This window comes from Erinaceus europaeus, chromosome 11, assembly GCF_950295315.1.
Source record: "Erinaceus europaeus chromosome 11, mEriEur2.1, whole genome shotgun sequence".
Lineage (NCBI taxonomy): Eukaryota > Metazoa > Chordata > Mammalia > Eulipotyphla > Erinaceidae > Erinaceus > Erinaceus europaeus.
The window spans coordinates 119,459,173-119,479,279 of record NC_080172.1 but is presented as its reverse complement, the minus strand read 5'-3'; the positions used below and the strand labels follow the sequence as shown (position 1 = coordinate 119,479,279).

Here is a 20,107-nt window from a genome sequence, read left to right as displayed (position 1 = left end):
TTGCTTGACAGTCACAGTCAGTACTGGATGTTTTGCTTGACAGTCTACAGTCAGTACTGGATGCTTTGCTTGACATTCACAGTCAGTACTGATGTTTTGCTTGACAGTCATAGTCAGTACTGTTTGTTTTGCTTGACAGTCACAGTCAGTCCTGGATTTTTTGCTTGACAGTGCACAGTCAGTACTGGATATTTTGCTTGACAGTACACAGTCAGTACTGGATGTTTTGCTTGACAGTACCCCGTCAGTACTGAATGTATAGCTGGGCAGTACACAGTCAGTACTGATGTTTTGCTTGACAGTCAGTCAGTACTGGATGTTGTGCTCACAGTCACAGTCAGCACTGCATGTATAGTTGGGCAGTACACAGTCAGTACTGATGTTTTGCTTGACAGTCACATTCAGTACTAGATGTTCTGCTTGACAGTCACAGTCAGTACTGGATGTTCTGCGTGACAGTCACAGTCATTACTGGATGTTTTGCTTGACAGTACACAGTCAGTACTGATGTTTTGCTTGACAGTACACAGTCAGTACTGGATGTTTTCCTTGACAGTCACATTCAGTACTGGATGTTTTGCTTGACAGTCACAGTCAGTACTGGATGTTTTGCTTGACAGTACACAGTCAGTACTGGATATATAGCTGTGCAGTACACAGTCAGTAGTGATGTTTTCCTTGACAGTCACATTCAGTACTGGATGTTTTGCTTGACAGTCACAGTCAGTACTGGATGTTTTGCTTGACAGTACACAGTCAGTACTGGATATATAGCTGTGCAGTACACAGTCAGTAGTGATGTTTTGCTTGACAGTCACAGTCAGTACTGAATGTTTTGCTTGACAGTACACAGTCAGTACTGGATGTTTTGCTTGACAGTACACAGTCAGTACTGGATATATAGCTTTGCAGTACACAGTCAGTAGTGATGTTTTGTTTGACAGTCCACAGTCAGTACTGGATGTTTTGCTTGACAGTACACAGTCAGTACTGATGTTTTCCTTGACACTCACAGTCATTACTGGATGTTTTGCTTGACAGTACGGTCATTACTGATGTTTTGCTTGACAGTCACAGTCAGTACTGATGTTGCTTGACAGTCACAGTTAGTACTTATATTTTGCTTGACATTACACAGTCAGTACTGGATGTTTTGCTTGACAGTCACAGTCAGTACTGATATTTTGTTTGACAGTCAGAGTCAGTACTGATGTTTTGCTTGATACTCACAGTCAGTACTGGATGTTTGGCTTGACAGTCACAGTCAGTACTGGATGTTTTGCTTGACAGTCACAGTCAGTACTGGATGTTTTGCTTGACAGTACACAGTCATACTGGATGTTTTGCTTGACTGTCACAGTCAGTACTGGATGTTTTGCTTGATACTCACTGTCAGTACTGGATGTTTTGCTTGAAAGTACAGTCAGTACTGGATATTTTGCTTGACACTCACAGTCAGTACTGGATGTTTTGCTTGACAGTACACAGTCAGTACTGAATGTTTTGCTTGACAGTACACAGTCAGTACTGGATGTTTTGCTTGACAGTACACAGTCAGTACTGGATGTTTTGCTTGACAGTACACAGTCAGTACTGGATGTTTTGCTTGACAGTACACAGTCAGTACTGGATGTTTTACTTGACAGTATACAGTCAGTACTGATGTTTTGCTTGACAGTCACAGTCAGTACTGGATGTTTTGCTTTTTATTCCATTGGACAGTCTAGTTTGTTTGAATTGCAATTGTCTTGCCTCTGGTATATGCTTTTATTCTTATGTGATGCTGCCGGGTGAGCCAAGTCCTCCTAAATCGTTAACTGTTAACCTGCTTTTTGGGGGAGAGGACAGGGAATCCACTGATGTCCAGGCCTTGGATTCTCCATGTCACACTGTCATCATGGTCTCCTGTGGAACCTAGGGCTTGACGGATGCTAAGGCATGCACTCTACACGCTGAGCCACCTCCTGAACTTTCCTCTGGAGTCTGCAAAGAGTCAGTTTGACTGCCTGTCAGCTTGGCACTTGCTGCACATGGCCTGGAGGAGGCTGACGTCTTACGCCTCTCTGCTTGAAAAGGCGGGTGGCAGAGTGAAGTCACACATCCTCAGGCCCCAGCTCTGCAATTGAAGAAAAAGTTCAAGTGGGGGTAAGAGAGTTGAACGTACAAATCCCCAAACCTGATGTGAGGATGGATTTGAAACTGAAGCCTGTCTTCTAGAGCTAAGTCCCGTAACTACCTTGGTTCTAGAGCCTGTTCCCTGTTGTAAACCAATGTAAACCAATGCTTTACATTGGTTTTGGTCTAGCTCTCCCCCTGCCAGGAAATTGGTTTAGTCCTGCTAGTTTGGCGGGCCCGCTTGTCCCCGCCCCAGGAAGGAACCCCCGACAGAGTTCTAGAGTGACAGAGTTCGAGACTTCTTTGCGCCGCCATGTGAGAAGGATGCAGGAGAGTTCTGTTTGGTGATTCGTTTGGTTTAGTTTATGAATCGTTGATCTTAAATAAAGAAATACAGCTTCCTGGCCCAGCCGTATGTCTCTGGTCATCTCTGTTACCCGCCTGTGAAGCTAGCCCGGCCTGCTGAAGCCAGCCCATCGAAAACAACAGTTCCCCAGTGATGCGTATCTGAATTTATCTCCAGGTGTTTTTGTTCTTTTGAGGACTGAGTTATAACTCCACTCAAAACTGTATCAACTGCTTCAAACTAAGGTACAACTGTGGGCTAAGGTCACAGCCTCACTATGAGGGTAAACAGGCCACTAACACCTTTCAGATGCACTCAGGTAAATAGAAATGTTGCCTCCAGTCGAGCCCCAAAGAGCAGCTGACGCCTAGAACAGAACTCCTCAAACTGTCAGTGACAAAGTTGATAAATTGAAAACAACGTTGATTTAAAAAGTACAAGAGTAAATGTCATTTCATTTTCTGAAATATATATATATACTGACCCATTGTCTTTATTCAAAACCTTTGGGTCCAGGTGTTTAAGAATTCAGAAGTTTTCAGAGTTTTTGAGCAAGTGAAACAGTTTAATGATTGCTGAGCTGAGTGGAGTTAAAATCACTGTCACCAGTGAATAGAGGAAGTGAAATATTGGCACAGGAGGGTCCACCAGGCCTGCTTAACTCTGAGCCAGGCCGTCGGCCTCAGGCAGCAACAGCAAAGTCAGTAAGGTCCTAGAGCGGCCCTAGGTGGCAAACACTGAACCTCCTGGAGCCTCTGTTACATGGAGTGTGGCACTGCTGGTTCTCCTGCATCCATTCTAAGCACAGCTAAATCGAGAGCCCCTTCTGTCTTCTGGCTGGACACCAGAGCAGTCAGCTGACTCCAAGCCCTGCCAGGGCCATGCCAGGGATGCAAGAAAGACCTCACTAGCAAGACCTTCCTAGGCCAGAAATTGCAATACCTCCGCTTGGACTTGTGAGAAGAATCAGAATCGACATACGAAGCACAGAAATCTCTTCAAATCATTCAGTCTCTCCAGCCGCACATCTTCCCCACTACTGTGGTGCTAGCATGTGGTGTCAAGGCTCAAACCCCGAGAGGGGCCACTCTTCTGGGTGAGCTATCTCTGGGCCCTGGTGTCTCTCCTCTCTCTGTCACCCCTTTGTCCCTGTCTCTTTACCTCTCTGTACAGGAAACAAAATGTCAGCTCAGGGGAGGTGGAGTCACTCATGCATGAGACCCCAGCTCCCCCCCCCATTAATCTTCAGACTTCTCTTCGTTAACATAAAATGGAATATGAATGAAATTGATGGCAGGCCCAGGTGATAGCACACCTGGTTGATTGCTCATGTTAGTTACAGCGCACAAAGACCCAGGTTCAAGCCCCCGGTCTCCACCTGCAGGGGGAAAGCTTCACGAGCAGTGAAGCCGGGCTGCAAGTGTATGTCTCTGTCTCTCCTTATCTCCCCCTCCTCTCTCAGCTTTGTTCTCTCTATAGCCAATAAAAAATGAAAATATTTTAAAAATAAATAGAACAAGAGTTAATAGCATAATGGTTCTGCAAAAAACCTCTCATTCCTGAGGTTCCAAAGTCCCAGGTTCAGTCCTCTGTACCACTATTCACCAAAGCTGATCAGTGCTCTGGTTAAAGATACAACCAGGGGGTCGGGCGGTAGCGCAGCGGGTTGGGCGCACGTGGTGCAAAGCACAAGGACCGGCGTAAGGATCCCAGTTCGAGCCCCCGGCTCCCCACCTGCAGGGGAGTCGCTTCACAGGAGGTGAAGCAGGTCTGCAGGTGTCGGTCTTTCTCTCCCCCCTCTGTCTTCCTCTCCTCTCTCCTGTCCAACAACAAACAACATCAATAACAACAACAATAATGACCACAACAAGGCTACAACAACAAGGGCAACAAAAGGGGGGAAAATGGCCTCCAGGAGCGGTGGATTCATGGTGCAGGCACCGAGCCCAGCAATAACCCTGGAGGAAAAATAAAAAGATGCATCCATACATAATACAGTAGATGCGTTTCAATGTTCTTTCTGGATCAGTCTGGCCTGAAAACACTCACAGAACCTAGTTGATCCCGCTCCCTACTCTTGTGCCTTACATTACAATGTCACATGTCTTTCTATACAAAACAAGGCTCCTTTTTTGGAGGTGGGCAAAGAGAGCGAAGGAGACCTCAGGACCATCTTCTTCAGCTTTTTCTTTGAGGAGCAGCAAAGCACAGTGAATTCACTCCACTGAGAACAGACTGTCAAGTTTATGAAGACTTGCTGAGTGCTGAAGGTTCAACAGGAAATTTGCTTCTGAAAAAGTGGGTATTTCTGTTGAAAACTAGAGATGATGACACAGTTGTAGGCACTTTGGTGTTGTCACTGGGGTTTCACCATCCCGGGCCCATTTTTTCTGATAAAAAAGAAACGAAGGAGAGAGGGAAAGACACCACAGCAAAGCTTCCCTCCCTCCAGCGTGGTGAATGAGAAACCTGCACCCAGATCAAGTGTGTGACAAAGCGGGCTCAGCCCAGCCCAGCGCTACACCAGCCTTCCAGGGATTTGTTGACACTTCCCTTTCTGCATCACAAAGCCACCCGTTTCCCTGTTTCTGCTACTCCCAAGTCACTCTCGCCATCTGCACAGTCCTGGGCAGAAGTGTGAAGTAACCAGGTAGCGGCCCACACACCCTCGTCCTCCCACAGTAGCTCATCTTCTGGCCAGACACCTAGGGTCCTTTCTCTTCTTTTTCCATTTTACCGGGAGGCTAATGGTTTGCAGTATATTTGTTGACACATGGGCACAACTTCTCATCTCACTAAGCTGTCTGCGAAACACCCCAGACTAGGTCCATGGCCGTGTACCAGGCCCTGGAAGCCCTCTGCCCTCCTGTCCTCTTTTCCCAGAGTCCTCTCCTTTAGTGCAGAACCTCAGGCCAGTCCAAGCTCTGCTTTGTGTTTCCTTCCCCTTGATGTTCCTGTTTAAGCCCTGCCCACGAGTGAGGTCATCCCGTATCCACCTTCTCTTTCTGGCTGACCTCACCTCACAGGATTCCTTCCAGCTCCACTCTTCTGTCACACTGAACGCTTTAGATGATCAAGTCCACAGGTTCAAACAGTGAACTATTAGTGCTCAACTGAGGTTTACATGTTGACTCTCTGGTACTGGTAGTTCAAAAAAGACCCAGTGAAGTCAGCTGTAAAACTAACTCCCAAGGGTGTGCGTAAGTATAAAAATAAAAGCTGGTTAGATGATGCATTTGACAGATAAGGTAAGATATGCAGATATTGCCGTAACAATACACAAGCGCAGTGACCATGCTGAATCCCTCACGTCTCAGCAGCCGTAGTCAGCTCAAGCGCATGGCCGTCGTCCAGGGGGGGCTTCGGTGCAGGGTTCCCCCTTTGAAATGTACGTTGCACACAACAGAATGAGATGTGTGCTTTGTTATTTTTAGGGCAAAGATTTGGGAAAGAGGAAAGTTTTCCAGGTCTTACTTCAAATCAGCTTCGTGAGATGAGCTTTAAGAGGGGAAGGATGTAGGCTTCCTAATCCAATACATAAATGAAAAAGGAATGGAGTCTTTAAAAAGGGAGGAGGGAGTGAAAATGTTCACAAGACAGAGGTGTGGGCGGGAGGAAGAAGCACACACAGGCCAGAGAGACAGAGCCCGTCTCCTAAAGAGAGACAGACAGTGCCCACCTCCTAAGGAGAGACAGACGGCGCCCACCTCATCTTTATTATTTTTATTTTTTCCCCTTTTTGCCCTTGTTCATCATCATTGTTGTTATTATTGTTGTTGTTGTTGATGTCGTTGTTGTTGGACAGGACAGAGAGAAATGGAGAGAGGAGGGAAGACAGAGAGAGGGAGAGACAGACAGACACCTGCAGACCCGCTTCACCGCCTGGGAAGCGACTCCCCTGCAGGTGGGGAGCCGGGGACTCGAACCGGGATCCTGATGTTGGTCTGTGCGCTTCGCGCCACCTGCGCTTAACCCGCTGCGCCACCGCCCGGCCCCCGGGGCCCTCCGGGATCCTAAGGACAGACAGACGGCGCCCGCCTCCTAAAGGCGGACAGACTGACGGCGCCCGCCTCCTAAGGTAGCGGCTTCGGAGTGGAGGGGGCGGGCAAGCACGGGGCACGGGAGGCCGTCTGGACAGACAGATGCCCGGACAGAGCCTGAGCACTGGGCCAGGCTGCCGGGAACGTCACGTGCTCGGCGCGGGGCTGGACCGGGGCTCTGCAGAGGCTCAGCCGCCCGCCCCGAACAGTGGAAAAGCGCCAGCCCGGGGCGCCTCTCCGCAAACTACCCGCGACGGGTAACGGCGGCCCCGGCCACAGCCCGGCGGGGCCAGGAGCGCACGGCCGCAGCGGAGGGCGGCAGGTGGGGCGCTCGGCCGCCCCGCCCCGCCCTCCCGAGGCCCCGCCCCTCTCGCGACCCCGCCCTCCCGAGGCCCCGCCCCTCTCGCGGGCCCGCCTCCTCCCGAGGCCCCGCCCCCGGCCGTGGAAGAGCGGCGCGCGCGGCCTCGCTGAGCGCCTGGGGGCGGGGCCGGCGGGAGCGCGCGCGCGGGGCCGCGGGAGGGGGCGGGGCGGCACAGCGCGGCGGCTGGGCCTGGAGGACGGCGGCGGCGACGGGCGGCGGGAGCGGCGCTGAGGGGCCGTGCGGGACTCGGGCGCCGGGAAGGGAGCGCTGAGGTAACGGGACGGGCGGGCGGGCGGCGTGGGCGCCTTCGCCCGGCGCGGGAGGAGGTGCGAGGCCGGCCGGCTCGGGCGGCGCCTGCGGACGGGGGGCGCCCCTTCCGGCCACCCCGGGCCCCTCCCCGGGCGCCCCAACCCCCTGCCCCGCGTTGTCGCCGCCGCCGGGGCGCCTGAGCGCGCGCTCCCGCCCTTGTTTTGTTTGGACGGGGGAGGGGGCCGCGTCCCGGCCTAAGGCCTCTGCGTCCCCGCGCGCATGCGCCGCCGCCCCCGCCGCGCTCCCATTGGCCGGCGGCCCGCGCATGCTCGGCGCGCGCCCCTCACCCCACTCTGCCGGCGGCCTCGGAGCGGCTTCGAAAGATGCGGGCGGCGGTGATTGGCTGCGGCGGCATGGCCCCGGCCCCGCCCCGCCGCGCGCTGCCCGTGCGCCTCGCGGGTTGCCGGCCGGCGGCGGGTTGGGCCTGGCCGCTCCGCCCGCGTCCCCGCGCCGCCGCCTCCATCTTGGCCCCGCGCCCCTTTGTCTCCGCGCCGCCCAGGACCCGGGTTCGAGCCCCCGCCCGCCTGCAGCGGACGCTTCGCGAGCGGAGGGCGCGCCCGCGGGAGCCCGTCTCCCCGGAAATAAAGGGACGGAGGCGGGGGGCGGGCGCCCGGGGCAAGCTGGGACTGAGCCGCGGCCGGCCAGCACCCGGGGCGGAGCTCCTGGGACGGAGCTGGGGCCTGTCAGCACCCGGGGCTGAGCTCCTGGGACTGAGCTCGGGCCTGTCAGCACCCGGGACTGAGCTGGGGCCTGTCAGCACCCGGGACTGAGCTCGGGCCTGTCAGCACCCGGGACTGAGCTCGGGGCCTGTCAGCACCCGGGACTGAGCTCGGGCCTGTCAGCACCCGGGACTGAGCTCGGGCCTGTCAGCACCCGGGACTGAGCTCGGGCCTGTCAGCACCCGGGACTGAGCTCGGGCCTGTCAGCACCCGGGACTGAGCTCGGGGCCTGTCAGCACCCGGGACTGAGCTCGGGGCCTGTCAGCACCCGGGACTGAGCTCGGGCCTGTCAGCACCCGGGACTGAGCTCGGGCCTGTCAGCACCCGGGACTGAGCTCGGGCCTGTCAGCACCCGGGACTGAGCTCGGGCCTGTCAGCACCCGGGACTGAGCTTAGGGCCTGTCAGCACCCGGGACTGAGCTCGGGGCAGCTGCGAGCCGCGACGTGTGTCTTCCTCTGTGCCAGTGACTTGCTGGGCAGAGGGGGGACTCGGTCCGGGGGCGGGAAGGAGGGAGCACTCGGCCCTGAGGGCGGGAAGGAGGGAGCACTCGGCCCCGAGGGCGGGAAGGAGGGAGGACTCGGCCCCGAGGGCGGGAAGGAGGGAGCACTCGGCCCCGAGGGCGGGAAGGAGGGAGGACTCGGCCCCGAGGGCGGGAAGGAGGGAGCACTCGGCCCTGAGGGCGGGAAGGAGGGAGCACTCGGCCCCGAGGGCGGGAAGGAGGGAGGACTCGGCCCCGAGGGCGGGAAGGAGGGAGCACTCGGCCCCGGGGGCGGGAAGGAGGGAGCACTCGGCCCTGAGGGCAGGAAGGAGGGAGGACTCGGCCCCGGGGCAGGTAGGAGGGAGCACTCTGCCCTGAGGGCAGGAAGGAGGGAGGACTCGGCCCTGAGGGCGGGAAGGAGGGAGCACTCGGCCCCGAGGGCGGGAAGGAGGGAGCACTCGGCCCTGAGGGCAGGAAGGAGGGAGGACTCGGCCCCGGGGCAGGTAGGAGGGAGCACTCTGCCCTGAGGGCAGGAAGGAGGGAGGACTCGGCTCCGAGGGTGGGAAGGAGGGAGGACTCGCCCGAGGGCGGGAAGGAGGGAGCACTCGGCCCCGAAGGCGGGAAGGAGGGAGCACTTGGCCTGAGGGCGGGAAGGAGGGAGCACTCGGCCCCGAGGGCGGGAAGGAGGGAGCACTTGGCCCGAGGGCGGGAAGGAGGGAGCACTAGGCCCCGAGGGCGGGAAGGAGGGAGCACTAGGCCCCGAGGGCGGGAAGGAGGGAGCACTAGGCCCCGAGGGCGGGAAGGAGGGAGCATTAGGCCCTGAGGGCGGGAAGGAGGGAGCACTCAGCCCCAGGGCGGGAAGGAGGGAGGACTCAGTCCCGAGGTGGGAAGGAGGGAGGACTCGCCCCCGGGGTGGGATGGATGGAGGACTCGGCCCCGGGGCAGGTAGGAGGGAGCACTCTGCCCTGAGGGCAGGAAGGAGGGAGGACTCGGCCCCGGGGCAGGAAAGAGGGAGGACTCGGCACCAGGACAGGAAAGAGGGAGCACTCGTCCTGCAGCTTTACCTGCTGTAGCTGTGGGAGCCCGAGCAGCAGCAGAGCCAGCGACTCTGGCCTGAGGGAGAGAGTGAGCCGCCCACTGCTCCTGCCATGGGCCGCGGGCTCCGCAGAGAAAGGAGACAGTTGTCACCTGCAGGAGACTTATGTGTCTGGCGGCTCTGACGTGACTTTGCCAGAGACGGTCTGACGGATGATGGACGTGTGGCTGGAAGCACCTGGCCCTAAGCTCTGGAGCCTCTTGAGGGGCGAGGCAGGTGTCTTAGCTTCATTTACTGCATAGAGACGGCCAGAAATCCAGGGCAGGGGAGACGCAGACACCGCAGCCCAGCCTCACTGCTTGTGAAGCTTCCCCTTGTGAAGCAGGTGGGGACCAGGGACTTGAACCCGGGGCCTTGCACGTTGTGATGTGCTCTCAGCCAGGTGTGCCACCACCGGCCCCCATTCTCCCTCTCAGCCTCTCCCTCCCCTCTCTGTTCCTCTCTGTCTCTCAAATAAAATAAAATAAAATAAAAGCTGTCTTTTAAGAATCACGCACGTGTGTGCGTTCACGAGAGAACCAAAGCCATGCTCCTGCCTGTGCCATGTGCTGAGCCGGCTTCAGGCTTGAGAGCTGCCCACTGTGCCCGCTCCAATCCCACAGGGTGAGCATTTCCCCCTGACAAATGCAAGTCTTTGTGTTGTTAATCTGGCATTAAGCTTTTAAAAATAAAAATGGGGGCCGGCCAGTAGCACAACGGGTTAAGCGCACGTGGCACGAAGCACAAGGATCCCTACCTGTGGGGGGGGGTCACTTCACAAGCGGTGAAGCAGGTCTGCAGGTGTCTCTGTCTCTCCCCCTCTGTCTTCCCTTCTCCCTCGATTTCTCTCTGCCCTACCCAACAACAGCAGTAACAAGGGCAACAACATGGGGAAAGTAGCATCCAGGAGCAGTGGATTCATAGTGCAGGCATTGAGTCCCAGTGATAACCCTGGAGGGAAATAAAAAAATATATATATATAAATAAAAAAAAAATTAAAAACCATATTTAATGGGAGCCGGGCGGTGCCACACCTGCGCCTACACACCTGCTTAAATGCGGGGACCACGTGCGAAGGCCTGGTTGCAGGCCTCTGGGGCCCATCTGCAAAGTCGGGAAGCAGAGCTGCAGCTGTCTCTGTCCTCTGTCTCTGTCCGATAAAATAAATTAGAAAAGAGGAGCCGCTTTTCCTTAAAAGATTGATGACCGGGAGTCGGGCTGTAGCGCAGCGGGTTAAGCGCAGGTGGCGCAAAGCACAAGGACCGGCATAAGGATCCCGGTTCAAACCCCGGCTCCCCACCTGCAGGGGAGTTGCTTCACAGGCGGTGAAGCAGGTCTGCAGGTGTCTATCTTTCTCTCCTCCTCTCTGTCTTCCCCTCCTCTCTCCATTTCTCTCTGTCCTATCCAACAACAACAATAATAAATACAACAATAAAACAACAAGGGCAACAGAAGGGAATAAATAAATAAAATAAATTTAAAAAAAATTAAAAAAAAAAAAAAGATTGATGACCGAGTGTTGTCACGTGCACGCACCCAGGTTGGAGGCACCCAGGTTGGAGGCCCCCACCTTCGGAGGGACGGCTTCATGAGTGGTGAAGCACTGCTTCAGCGCGCTCTCTCCCCTCTCCGCCCCTCCCCCTTCCCTCTCAGTTTCTCTTTCCTGTGAAATAATGAATAAATAACATTTAAAAATAAAAGATTGTTGACCACAGGAGGGCCACATCAACCTCAGATAAACAGAGATTATTGGGGACTGGGCGGTAGTGCACTGGGTTAAGCGCACATAGTACTAAGCACAAGTACCTGTGCAAGGATCCCAGTTAGTCCTCCAGCTCCCCACCTGCCGGAGGTGGGGGGACGCTTCACAAGTGGAGAAGCAGGTCTGCAGGTGTCTCACTCTCCCTTTCTCCCTCTCCGGTCTCAAATTTCTCTCTGTCCTATCCCAAAAATAAAAAAAAAATGGCCACAGGAGCAGTGGATTTGTAGTGTAGGCGCCAAGCCCCAGCGATAACCCTAGAGGAAAGGAAGAAAGAAAGATTGCTTGTTTATTTTGGGCAGGCAGTGGCACACTTGTGGACCAAAGACCAGGGTTCCTTCCGGCCCCCAGTCCCTAAGGGGTCAAACAGTGCTGCAGATGTCTTTCTCCCTATCTCCTCCCTTTCATCTCAATTTCTGTCTTCATCCAAATTAAAAGCCTTTTTTGCTACCAGAGTTGTCATTGCTAGGGCTTTGGAAGCTGCACCAGTCCACCACATGCAGCGTGCAATGTCTGTCTCCATTAGCGAGCGTTTGTCTGGCATAGGTGGTGCTGAGCGCTGGGTTCAGAAACGCAGGCTCGTGGTCCTGTGCTCAGCGGACTCTCTGCCTCGGGCATCCTGAGCCCCCCCCCCCCCCAGTTTGTTTACTGATTGCTGATTGGGGTGGTTCAGTTGGTGGAGCATCAGATCTGCATGGCCGAGATGCTGGGTTTGATCTCTGGTATGGTCTGGCTTCTCTCTTTTTCTTTCCCTGGCTTGTGTGAAATTCTCTCGGAATAAAACAATCTTTACAATTATTTACTGGGGCCAGGTGGTGGCACACCTGGTTGAGTGCACATTATAATATGCAAGGACCGGGTTCAAGCCCCCAGCCCCCACCTGCAGGGGTAAGCTTCACAAGCAGTCAAGCTGTGCTGCAGGTGTTTCTCTGTCTCACCCTCTGTCATCCCCTTCCCCTCAATTTTGGCTGTATCCAAAATATATATGTAGTTATTTACTAACAGAAAAAGAACCCAGAGCACCATGCTGGTATATGTGGTGCCAGGGATCAAATTCAGAACTTTGCACTTGGCAAATTCCATAAGGCACCATTGCACAATCTCCCACCCTGCCTGATTTAATTTTTTTTGTACCAGAGCCCTGCTCAGCTGTGGCTTAGGGTGGTGTACGGGATTGAACCTGGGACTCTGGAGCCTCTGTTTGCATTCTCTCCCACCCCTGAGTGACTCTTGATAGGACCACCATGAATTCTCCAGTTAGCTTTTCTTGCAGCTGGTTTCTTGAAAGTTCACAAGTGTTGGCGTTCTTGGTGTTTGGAAGCATTTTCTTTGTGTGTATTTAATCCTAGTTGCAGTTTAGGCGATTGACAAATTGAAAGCTCTTAAGTTCCGGGACAGGACTAGAGTTGTTGGAAGTTGAAATTGATTTACTAATCTATTACTCCCTAGTTCTTTGTTAACAAAGTCAAACACCTGTTTCTTGTATTGATCTTTATGAAATGTTACTGAGCCCCAGATGAGATGGCGAGGGGGCGGGGGGAGGACTAGTAGGCAGGTAACCTGCAGTGACCCGGGATTTTATCTTGAATATTTGTGCTGTTTGTTCCGTGCTAGTTTGCTCACGTTAGAAATATGACTAAGAAGGGCTTAGCAGCACAGTTGTGTTTTCCGAGGTGCTGGTCTAAATGAGCTTCTCTGCATTTAGAGGCTTGTGGGGTGTCGCGCTCTGCAGTTTTTTGTCCATGTATTACTGTCTAGTAGACATGGAGTTAAGGTTGCAGTAATTTTCCTGACTCGTCTGAGCACAGTAACAAAAGCCTTCTCTCTCTAGTGGGTTGACCTACCTGTTCCTCAGTCTCCTTATCCTGTCCTTCCCAAGCTCCTGATGGCCACCGGAGGGTGGGGGTTGGTTCTTTGTGGGCTTTCTTGTCCTTGCTGCCTTTGCTCCTGGGAAAGGTGCGGCATCCGCCTGGCTTACGCGTCTGTCTCAGCCGCTGCTGTGTGTAGTGTGTGTCTTCACTGTGATTTTAGCGTTCACAAGAACTGGCCACGTCCTCTGCCACTTAGGAGTTTTATAGTTAATTTCCCCCTTGTGGGTGTATATTAAATTTAGATGTCGTAGATTAGTTTTGTTCCTGTTAATCTTCACACCAGGTCTTTTCTGTGCTTTAGGTTGATTCTTCACCACACTGAAGCCATTAGGAGAAATCCTTGTGGTAAACAGCAGAGGCTTCAGAGTGTAACCTCTACTACTCGGGCCTAGAAATTATTTTAAATGGCGACTGGTGCGTCTCAAGGTGAACTCGGCCATCCTAAGGCTCTCCCACTTATAGTAGGAGCTCAGCTGATCCACGCGGACAAGTTAGGTGAGGTAGGGGCTGACACATTCTCAAAGCTCCTTGGATCAGTCCCTGACTTCAGGCCCTGCTGGGCCCTTCTTGGTATACGTTCCTTTCCCTACTTTGGGGAGTCTGGGCTGTGATTCCGAAAAAGCAAATCAATAAAGTTCTTTTCATCCTCCTTTTCCCCTCATTTCTTGAGAAAACTTTCCAAATTCTAAATCAAGTGTAATTATTTGCTTTCATTTGAAATTCTAGCTAAAAGAAAATACTTTGAAAAGTTTTTTTTTAAATTTTTTATATTTATTTATTCCCTTTTGTTGCCCTTGTTGTTTTATTGTTGTAGTTATTATTGATGTCGTCATTGTTGGATAGGACAGAGAGAAATGGAGAGAGGAGGGGAAGACAGAGAGGGGGAGAGAAAGACACCTGCAGACCTGCTTCACCGCCTGTGAAGCGACTCCCCTGCAGGTGGGGAGCAGAGGGCTCAAACCAGGATCCTTAAGCCGGTCCTTGCGCTTTGCGCCACGTGCGCTTAACCCACTGCGCTACCGCCCGACTCCCAAAAAGTATTTCTAAAAAGTCATATTTCACTTGAAAAAAATCGTTAAAAAGTAATTTGCATCAGATCCTGGAGTCGACTTGAAGGATTCTCCTACATCTTCTGACACCTAATTAAGCCCCTTGAGAAAGAACAGGTAATTTTTTAAGTACATGTGTGATGATGGCTATCTCTTTTCTTAGAAGGTAGAAGATAGCACCATGCCGATTCGCCGAGCTGTGAACTCTACACGGGAGACTGCTCCCAAGAGCAAAGTCGCTGACGGGGAGGAAGAAAAGCCACCAGGTAAGGCGATGGGGCTAGCAGGCCTCAGGACAGAGTGTGTGGCCAGCGCTGAAGCCTGGGTGCTGGGTGCTGGGTGCTCCTCCTGGGACAGAGTACGCGGCCAGCGCTGAAGCCTGGGTGCTGGGTGCTCTCCTCCTCGGGACAGAGTGCGCGGCCAGCGCTGAAGCCTGGGTGCTGGGTGCTGGGTGCTCCTCCTGGGACAGAGTACGCGGCCAGCGCTGAAGCCTGGGTGCTGGGTGCTCTTCTCCTCGGGACAGAGTGCGCGGCCAGCGCTGAAGCCTGGGTGCTGGGTGCTCTCCTCCTCGGGACAGAGTGCGCGGCCAGCGCTGAAGCCTGGGTGCTGGGTGCTCTCCTCCTCGGGACAGAGTGCGCGGCCAGCGCTGAAGCCTGGGTGCTGGGTGCTCTCCTCCTCGGGACAGAGTGCGCGGCCAGCGCTGAAGCCTGGGTGCTGGGTGCTCTCCTCCTCGGGACAGAGTGCGCGGCCAGTGCTGAAGCCTGCGTGCTGGGTGCTCTCCTCCTCGGGACAGAGTGCGTGGCCAGTGCTGAAGCCTGGGTGCTGGGTACTCTCCTCCTCGGGACAGAGTGCGCGGCCAGTGCTGAAGCCTGGGTGCTGGGTACTCTCCTCCTCGGGACAGAGTGCGTGGCCAGTGCTGAAGCCTGGGTGCTGGGTGCTCTCCTCCTCGGGACAGTCTTCTTCTTTCCTGTTTCTGAAGGGCTGATGGTTCACAGGACAGCTGCTGACGGGAACACAGTGTCTCATCTCTCTGATAGGCATCTGCAAAACACTCTCACCCCCAATATGGGTCCTTGTGCGCTGCCCTGCACCCAGCACCCCAACACAGGGCTAAGTGTTTTGAAAGAACCTGGACAGAGAAAAGTGGCACCTGTCAACATCATACCTGTGGCCCATGACTTTCTTACCGTCTCTTAAACAAGTTAATGTTTTGGGGATTAATAAGAGAAAAGTCTTAAGAGACTTGGGGAGAGTAAAAAAGAAAAAAGTGTCAGCTGCAGTGTCGTACCACAGTAAGCACGCACACTATCTTGCGTAAGGACCCAGGTTCAAGCCCCCGCTCCCCACCTGCAGGAGGGACGGACGCTTCACGAGTGGCGAAGCAGCTCTGCAGGTGTTGTTTTCTCTCCCTCTCAACTTCACGAGTGGCGAAGCAGCTCTGCAGGTGTTGTTTTCTCTCCCTCTCAACTTCTTTCTGTCCTATCTAATAAAAAAGGAAGGAAAAAAATGGCCACGAGGAATGGTGGATTCATAGTGCTGGCATCAAGTTCCAGCAATAACCCTGGAGGCTGTGGACATAAAATGTTATAAGGATAAAGATTCCGATGAAGAGCCTGGGCTTCCAGGGTGCACAGCAGAAACTCAGTCACCTAGAGGTCTTAACAGAGCAAGTGAACAATTAAGACATTGGTTTACCCAACCTCCTTTCACTGTGATACCTGTCCCTCTCTCTGTGCCTCTGTACTTCTCTGTCTCCATCTAAAAAGAGAAAGAGAGCAAGGATGGTGGAGAGAAGACTGATTAGACAGATTTGAAAATAATGGTGAAAAATGCATAGCCACCTCTTCTCCTTCTCCTTGTTCCATTTCTTTTTTTCCTTTTTTTTAAAGACTTTTAAAAATGTTTTTATTTAGCTATTATTGGATAGAGACAGAGAGGGATTGAGAGGGAAGTGGGAGACAGAGAGGGAGAGAGACCTTCAGCCCTGCTACGCTGCTTGTGAAGCTTTCCCCTTGCAGGTGGGGACCAGGGGCTTGAACCTGCAACCTTACACAGTAATGTGTGCGCGTAACCCAAGTGCACCACTGCCTGGCCCCTCTTGTTTCCTTTTCTCTTGTTGTGACTTATCTTTTGCACACACCCCCCCCCTTCCTCCACCTTTGATCTCCCGGTTCTCTCCCCATTGTGACTATTTTTTGCTGATTGGCATGAATCAGAAGCACACCTGTTCTCTGTTGCCTTTGTTCCCTGGGTGCCCAGCCTGCAGTTTTTCTTCAAACCCTTGGAGTAAGCAGTGTGATTACCTGGCCTAAGGCAGTTAGGAGACGTAGAAGTCAGCTTGTTGAACAAGGTGCTGGCGAGTTGAAGGTTGGTTCTGCTGTCAGCACTGAGCTAAGCTGATTGGTGGTCATTTCTACTTGCCTTAGTAGAAGCTGGAACTACTAAACCACCAACTACAGTTTCCAGAATACATGACAAGGGGGTGGCACGGTTTTGTACAGTATTAAAGAAGTCAGCCGGGGCCGGGTGGTGGCACACCTGGCTGAGCGCACACGTTACAATGAGCAAGGACCCAAGTTCGAGCCCCTGGTCCCCACCTGCAGGGGTAAGGCTTCACGAGTGATGAAGCAGGGCTGCAGGTATCTCTTTGTCTCCCTTCCTTTCTGTCACCCTCCTTTCCCTCTCAATTTCTTGTGTCTCTATCCAGTAAATAAAGTAACAAAAAAAAAGAAAAACCATAATTAAAAAAAAAAAAAAGATGTCAACTAAGAAAAGAGCCACCTGTCTCTGGGACCTTGCAAGAATTCTGGTGCTTAAGTCGGGGGTCAAGATGGGGGAGATCACAGAACTCTGGTGTCGGGAGTGGTGAGGAATTATACCCCTAGTATCTTAACGATCTTACAAACCACTTAAATCACAAATAAAGCCATTCAAGAATTATGGACGAGTACTGACTGACTTCACAAGTCATATGTCTGTTTACTCTCTAGCCCATTGCAATACTTTGTACGTGGAGATAAGTGAACTTCTCAATATTTCACCCCAAATTTTAAAATCCTGCATTTCATAGAGGCAGATGGCAAGTTTATAAGTTGGCAACTGACGTATACGTACTACATCGTGCCCATTGATGCGATGGACCTTTGTTTAAACCTGAACAATCATATGGTTCTTGAGAAGAGAAAATAATGTGGAATTACATTTGTAGCTCTGATATTATAGTACAACTCAGTAAATTGTTCTTGACATGCAGACATGCTTCAACACTTACAAAGGGACCCCCCCTGCAGGTGGGGAGCCGGGCTTGAACTGGAACAGTTTTTTTAAATTAAAAAAAAAAAACGCTAGTGGATTCTTACTCGTCTAGCAAATAAGGTCAGATCATTTGTCAAAAAGTAGAGTAGACGTGGTCCGGGAGCTGACGCAGTGATAATGCACAAGGTCCCGGGTTTGATCCCCGGTAGTACATGTGCCAGAGTGATGTCTGGTTCTTTCTCTCCTCCTATCTTCTCATTAATAAGTAAATAAAATCTTAAAAAAAAAAAAGAAGAAGAAGTAGAGCAGACCATGTTAAAAAGTACACTTTGTAGTTACTATCTGCATTGCCAGATACTGAAGTTCTAGCTTAATACTCTGCAAAGACAGTTCTGGAAGTAGTAGAGGAAGCTGAAAGAAATGGGTCACCTAGTAGAAGCACAGGTTGGCCATGAAGCATCCCTTCCTTTCTTTCTCTCTTTCGTTATTGGATAGAGACAGAGAAATTGAGAGAGAAGGGGGAGATAGAGAGGAAGAGAGACACCTACAGACCTGTTTCACCGCCTGTGAATTGACTCCCCTGCAAGTGGGGAACCGGGGGTTTGAACCGGGAAGGATCCTAACCGGTCCTTGTGCTTTGTGCCACGTGCGCTTAACCCGCTGCGCTACTGCCCGACTCCCACCATGAAGCATCTTACAGAGTCCTTGAAGTAGCTTGCAGGTGACGTTACTTAAGCCAAAGACTAGAAATTCATAAAGTCTGTGCTTGAATCCATGTGTACCTAATTCTAAAACAGGCATGGGGGACTTTTCTTTTGGCCCAGGGTCATTCAATGTTTATAATGTCATTCATGGGCTATGCAAAATTGTCAACTTAAAAAAAACTAGCACTTACTGTTGCTATGGGGATGTTCCTAGATCGTTGAAGTTACGTCCTGTCTGCAACTGCCTTGGCAGAGGCAGGATAAATGCAGACCTCCCATTCCCTAGCCCTGCTCAACCATCTCTCTCGGTTGGAAACCTTTGGCAGGGTGTTCAGCTGAAGTCTGCAAATCTGGCTGAAGAAAATAATCCAGGATTTATAAACAGTAGACGATCTGCAGTGAATTTTAATCTTTTGAGAAACCAGAAATCATTTTAGAATTGTATTTATAAGATTTGGTTACAAGGAGAAAGTAACACTTATTATCCTAGTAGTTCATATGATTTAAACTACTAAGCACTAAAAGGACAGACTTCTGCCTTTTTTTTTTTTTTATCTTTTTTTCTTTTTTTGTCATTGGAATTGTCCTTTTTGAAGTTCGTGCTTAAAGTAACCATTTTCTGAGATTCTGTTTGCCTTCTAGAGACAGTCTGAAAAAAGACAAATACACAATCACTCCAGGCCTCAGTTTCCCCATTCTTGGCCCAGTGATTTCACTTGGGAAACACATTCGGTCTCTGTTACAAATCTCATCACTGATACAAGCAGAGTAAAACTACTGAGGGATTTGGTTTGAGGCACAAAAACTCCTTTTACTGTGTGATTCCCTGGTCCTTCTCCTTTTTTTACGCTATGGTCTGATTGAATAACCACTTGAATAGGTAACTTGAATGACAGAAAGAATAAAAGAAAAGTACACCCAGTTCTCTAGCTGAGGCTTCATCTATTAACTGGGGCCTTTGACCAACTTTTACCCTTCTGTTGACTTGGGTCTAATCCATCCACCTGATAAAATTCTGCTCACCTCACTTACTAGCACCAGACATAAGTTCAGAGGAGTCTGTTTCCACTGTAGAAGAACAAGAAAATGAAACTCCGCCGGCTACATCCAGCGAGGCAGAGCAGCCAAAGGGAGAACCTGAGAACGAAGAGAAGGAAGAAAACGCGTCTCCTGAGGAAGCCAAAAAGGAGTAAGGAGTGGGCCTTTCTGCTCTTTGTCATGGAAGACGGTGTACGAGCACACTGGAGCGGTGTGCTTCAAAGTGTTTCAATATGGCTTGCTCCCAGGCAGATTTAGCAGATAGCTTTATGACCTCTTAGAGTTTATAGTAATAGCAAAGCTTTAAATTGACCCAAAGTTCATTCTCCTTAAACAATTTTGGCTCAGAGAGGCTGCTCGGTGTTGGTATCATACATGCAGAAGGTGCTGGGTTCAGTATTCAGTCTGAAAAAACAAACAAACTGGTAGCATTATAATTGGTCAGAACATTAGAAATGTAATGAAAGAACAGCATTGCAGTAGCTCTGCCTTGTAGGCGTAGTCCTTGGGGAGGGAGCCTTCTATCCCAGGCGTAAGGCTCTCGGCAGCCGGCTGCGCTCTAGGCTGTGGAGTGTGTGTTAGGCCATGTTGATCACGTGCTGCTGTGGGCAGAGCACCACAAAAGGCTTGACTAAACATAATTTTATGATTCTTGCCACCACCTTGTAAAGTATTTGCTACTTGGCATTATTTATGTCGTGTTTGATAGCTGAGGACATTCAGGCTGTTTGCCTACATTATAGAGTTGGAACTACAATTCAAACACAGCCTCTCTGACTCCACATGGTTGAGTTCTTTCTGTTGTACCAAATTACATTTGTTGTACTGGACCCTAGAATAATTCTAAATTTATTCTTTTATTTATCAGTGCTAATTTGATTCCACTCCTGCACCCAAGAAAGTTTTTCTGGTTCATTTTTAGTATTTAGTTATTAAAAAGTATTTCTGTAGAATTTTGCTTATTTGGTGTCATCGTACTATGAAAAT

At 51.6% G+C, this 20,107-nt stretch overlaps 1 protein-coding gene across 6 annotated transcripts in view; it reads left to right on the top strand.

Moving 5' to 3' along the window:
• The first annotated feature begins 6,985 nt into the window (after positions 1–6,985).
• Positions 6,986–20,107, top strand: part of HP1BP3 (heterochromatin protein 1 binding protein 3) — a 43,088-nt gene continuing 29,966 nt past the window's right edge. Inside the window, exons 1-4 of one of the 6 annotated variants that reach the window (XM_060202337.1) lie at positions 6,986–7,134; positions 13,376–13,574; positions 14,290–14,389; positions 19,118–19,271. In XM_060202337.1, the coding sequence (XP_060058320.1) occupies positions 13,479–13,574; positions 14,290–14,389; positions 19,118–19,271 (350 nt within the window). In that variant the 5' untranslated portion in view covers positions 6,986–7,134; positions 13,376–13,478. Of the gene's footprint in view, positions 7,135–13,375; positions 13,575–14,286; positions 14,390–19,117; positions 19,272–20,107 lie in introns of those variants that run through there. The other 5 variants (XM_060202336.1, XM_060202338.1, XM_060202339.1 and 2 more) reach the window with 5 other exon arrangements.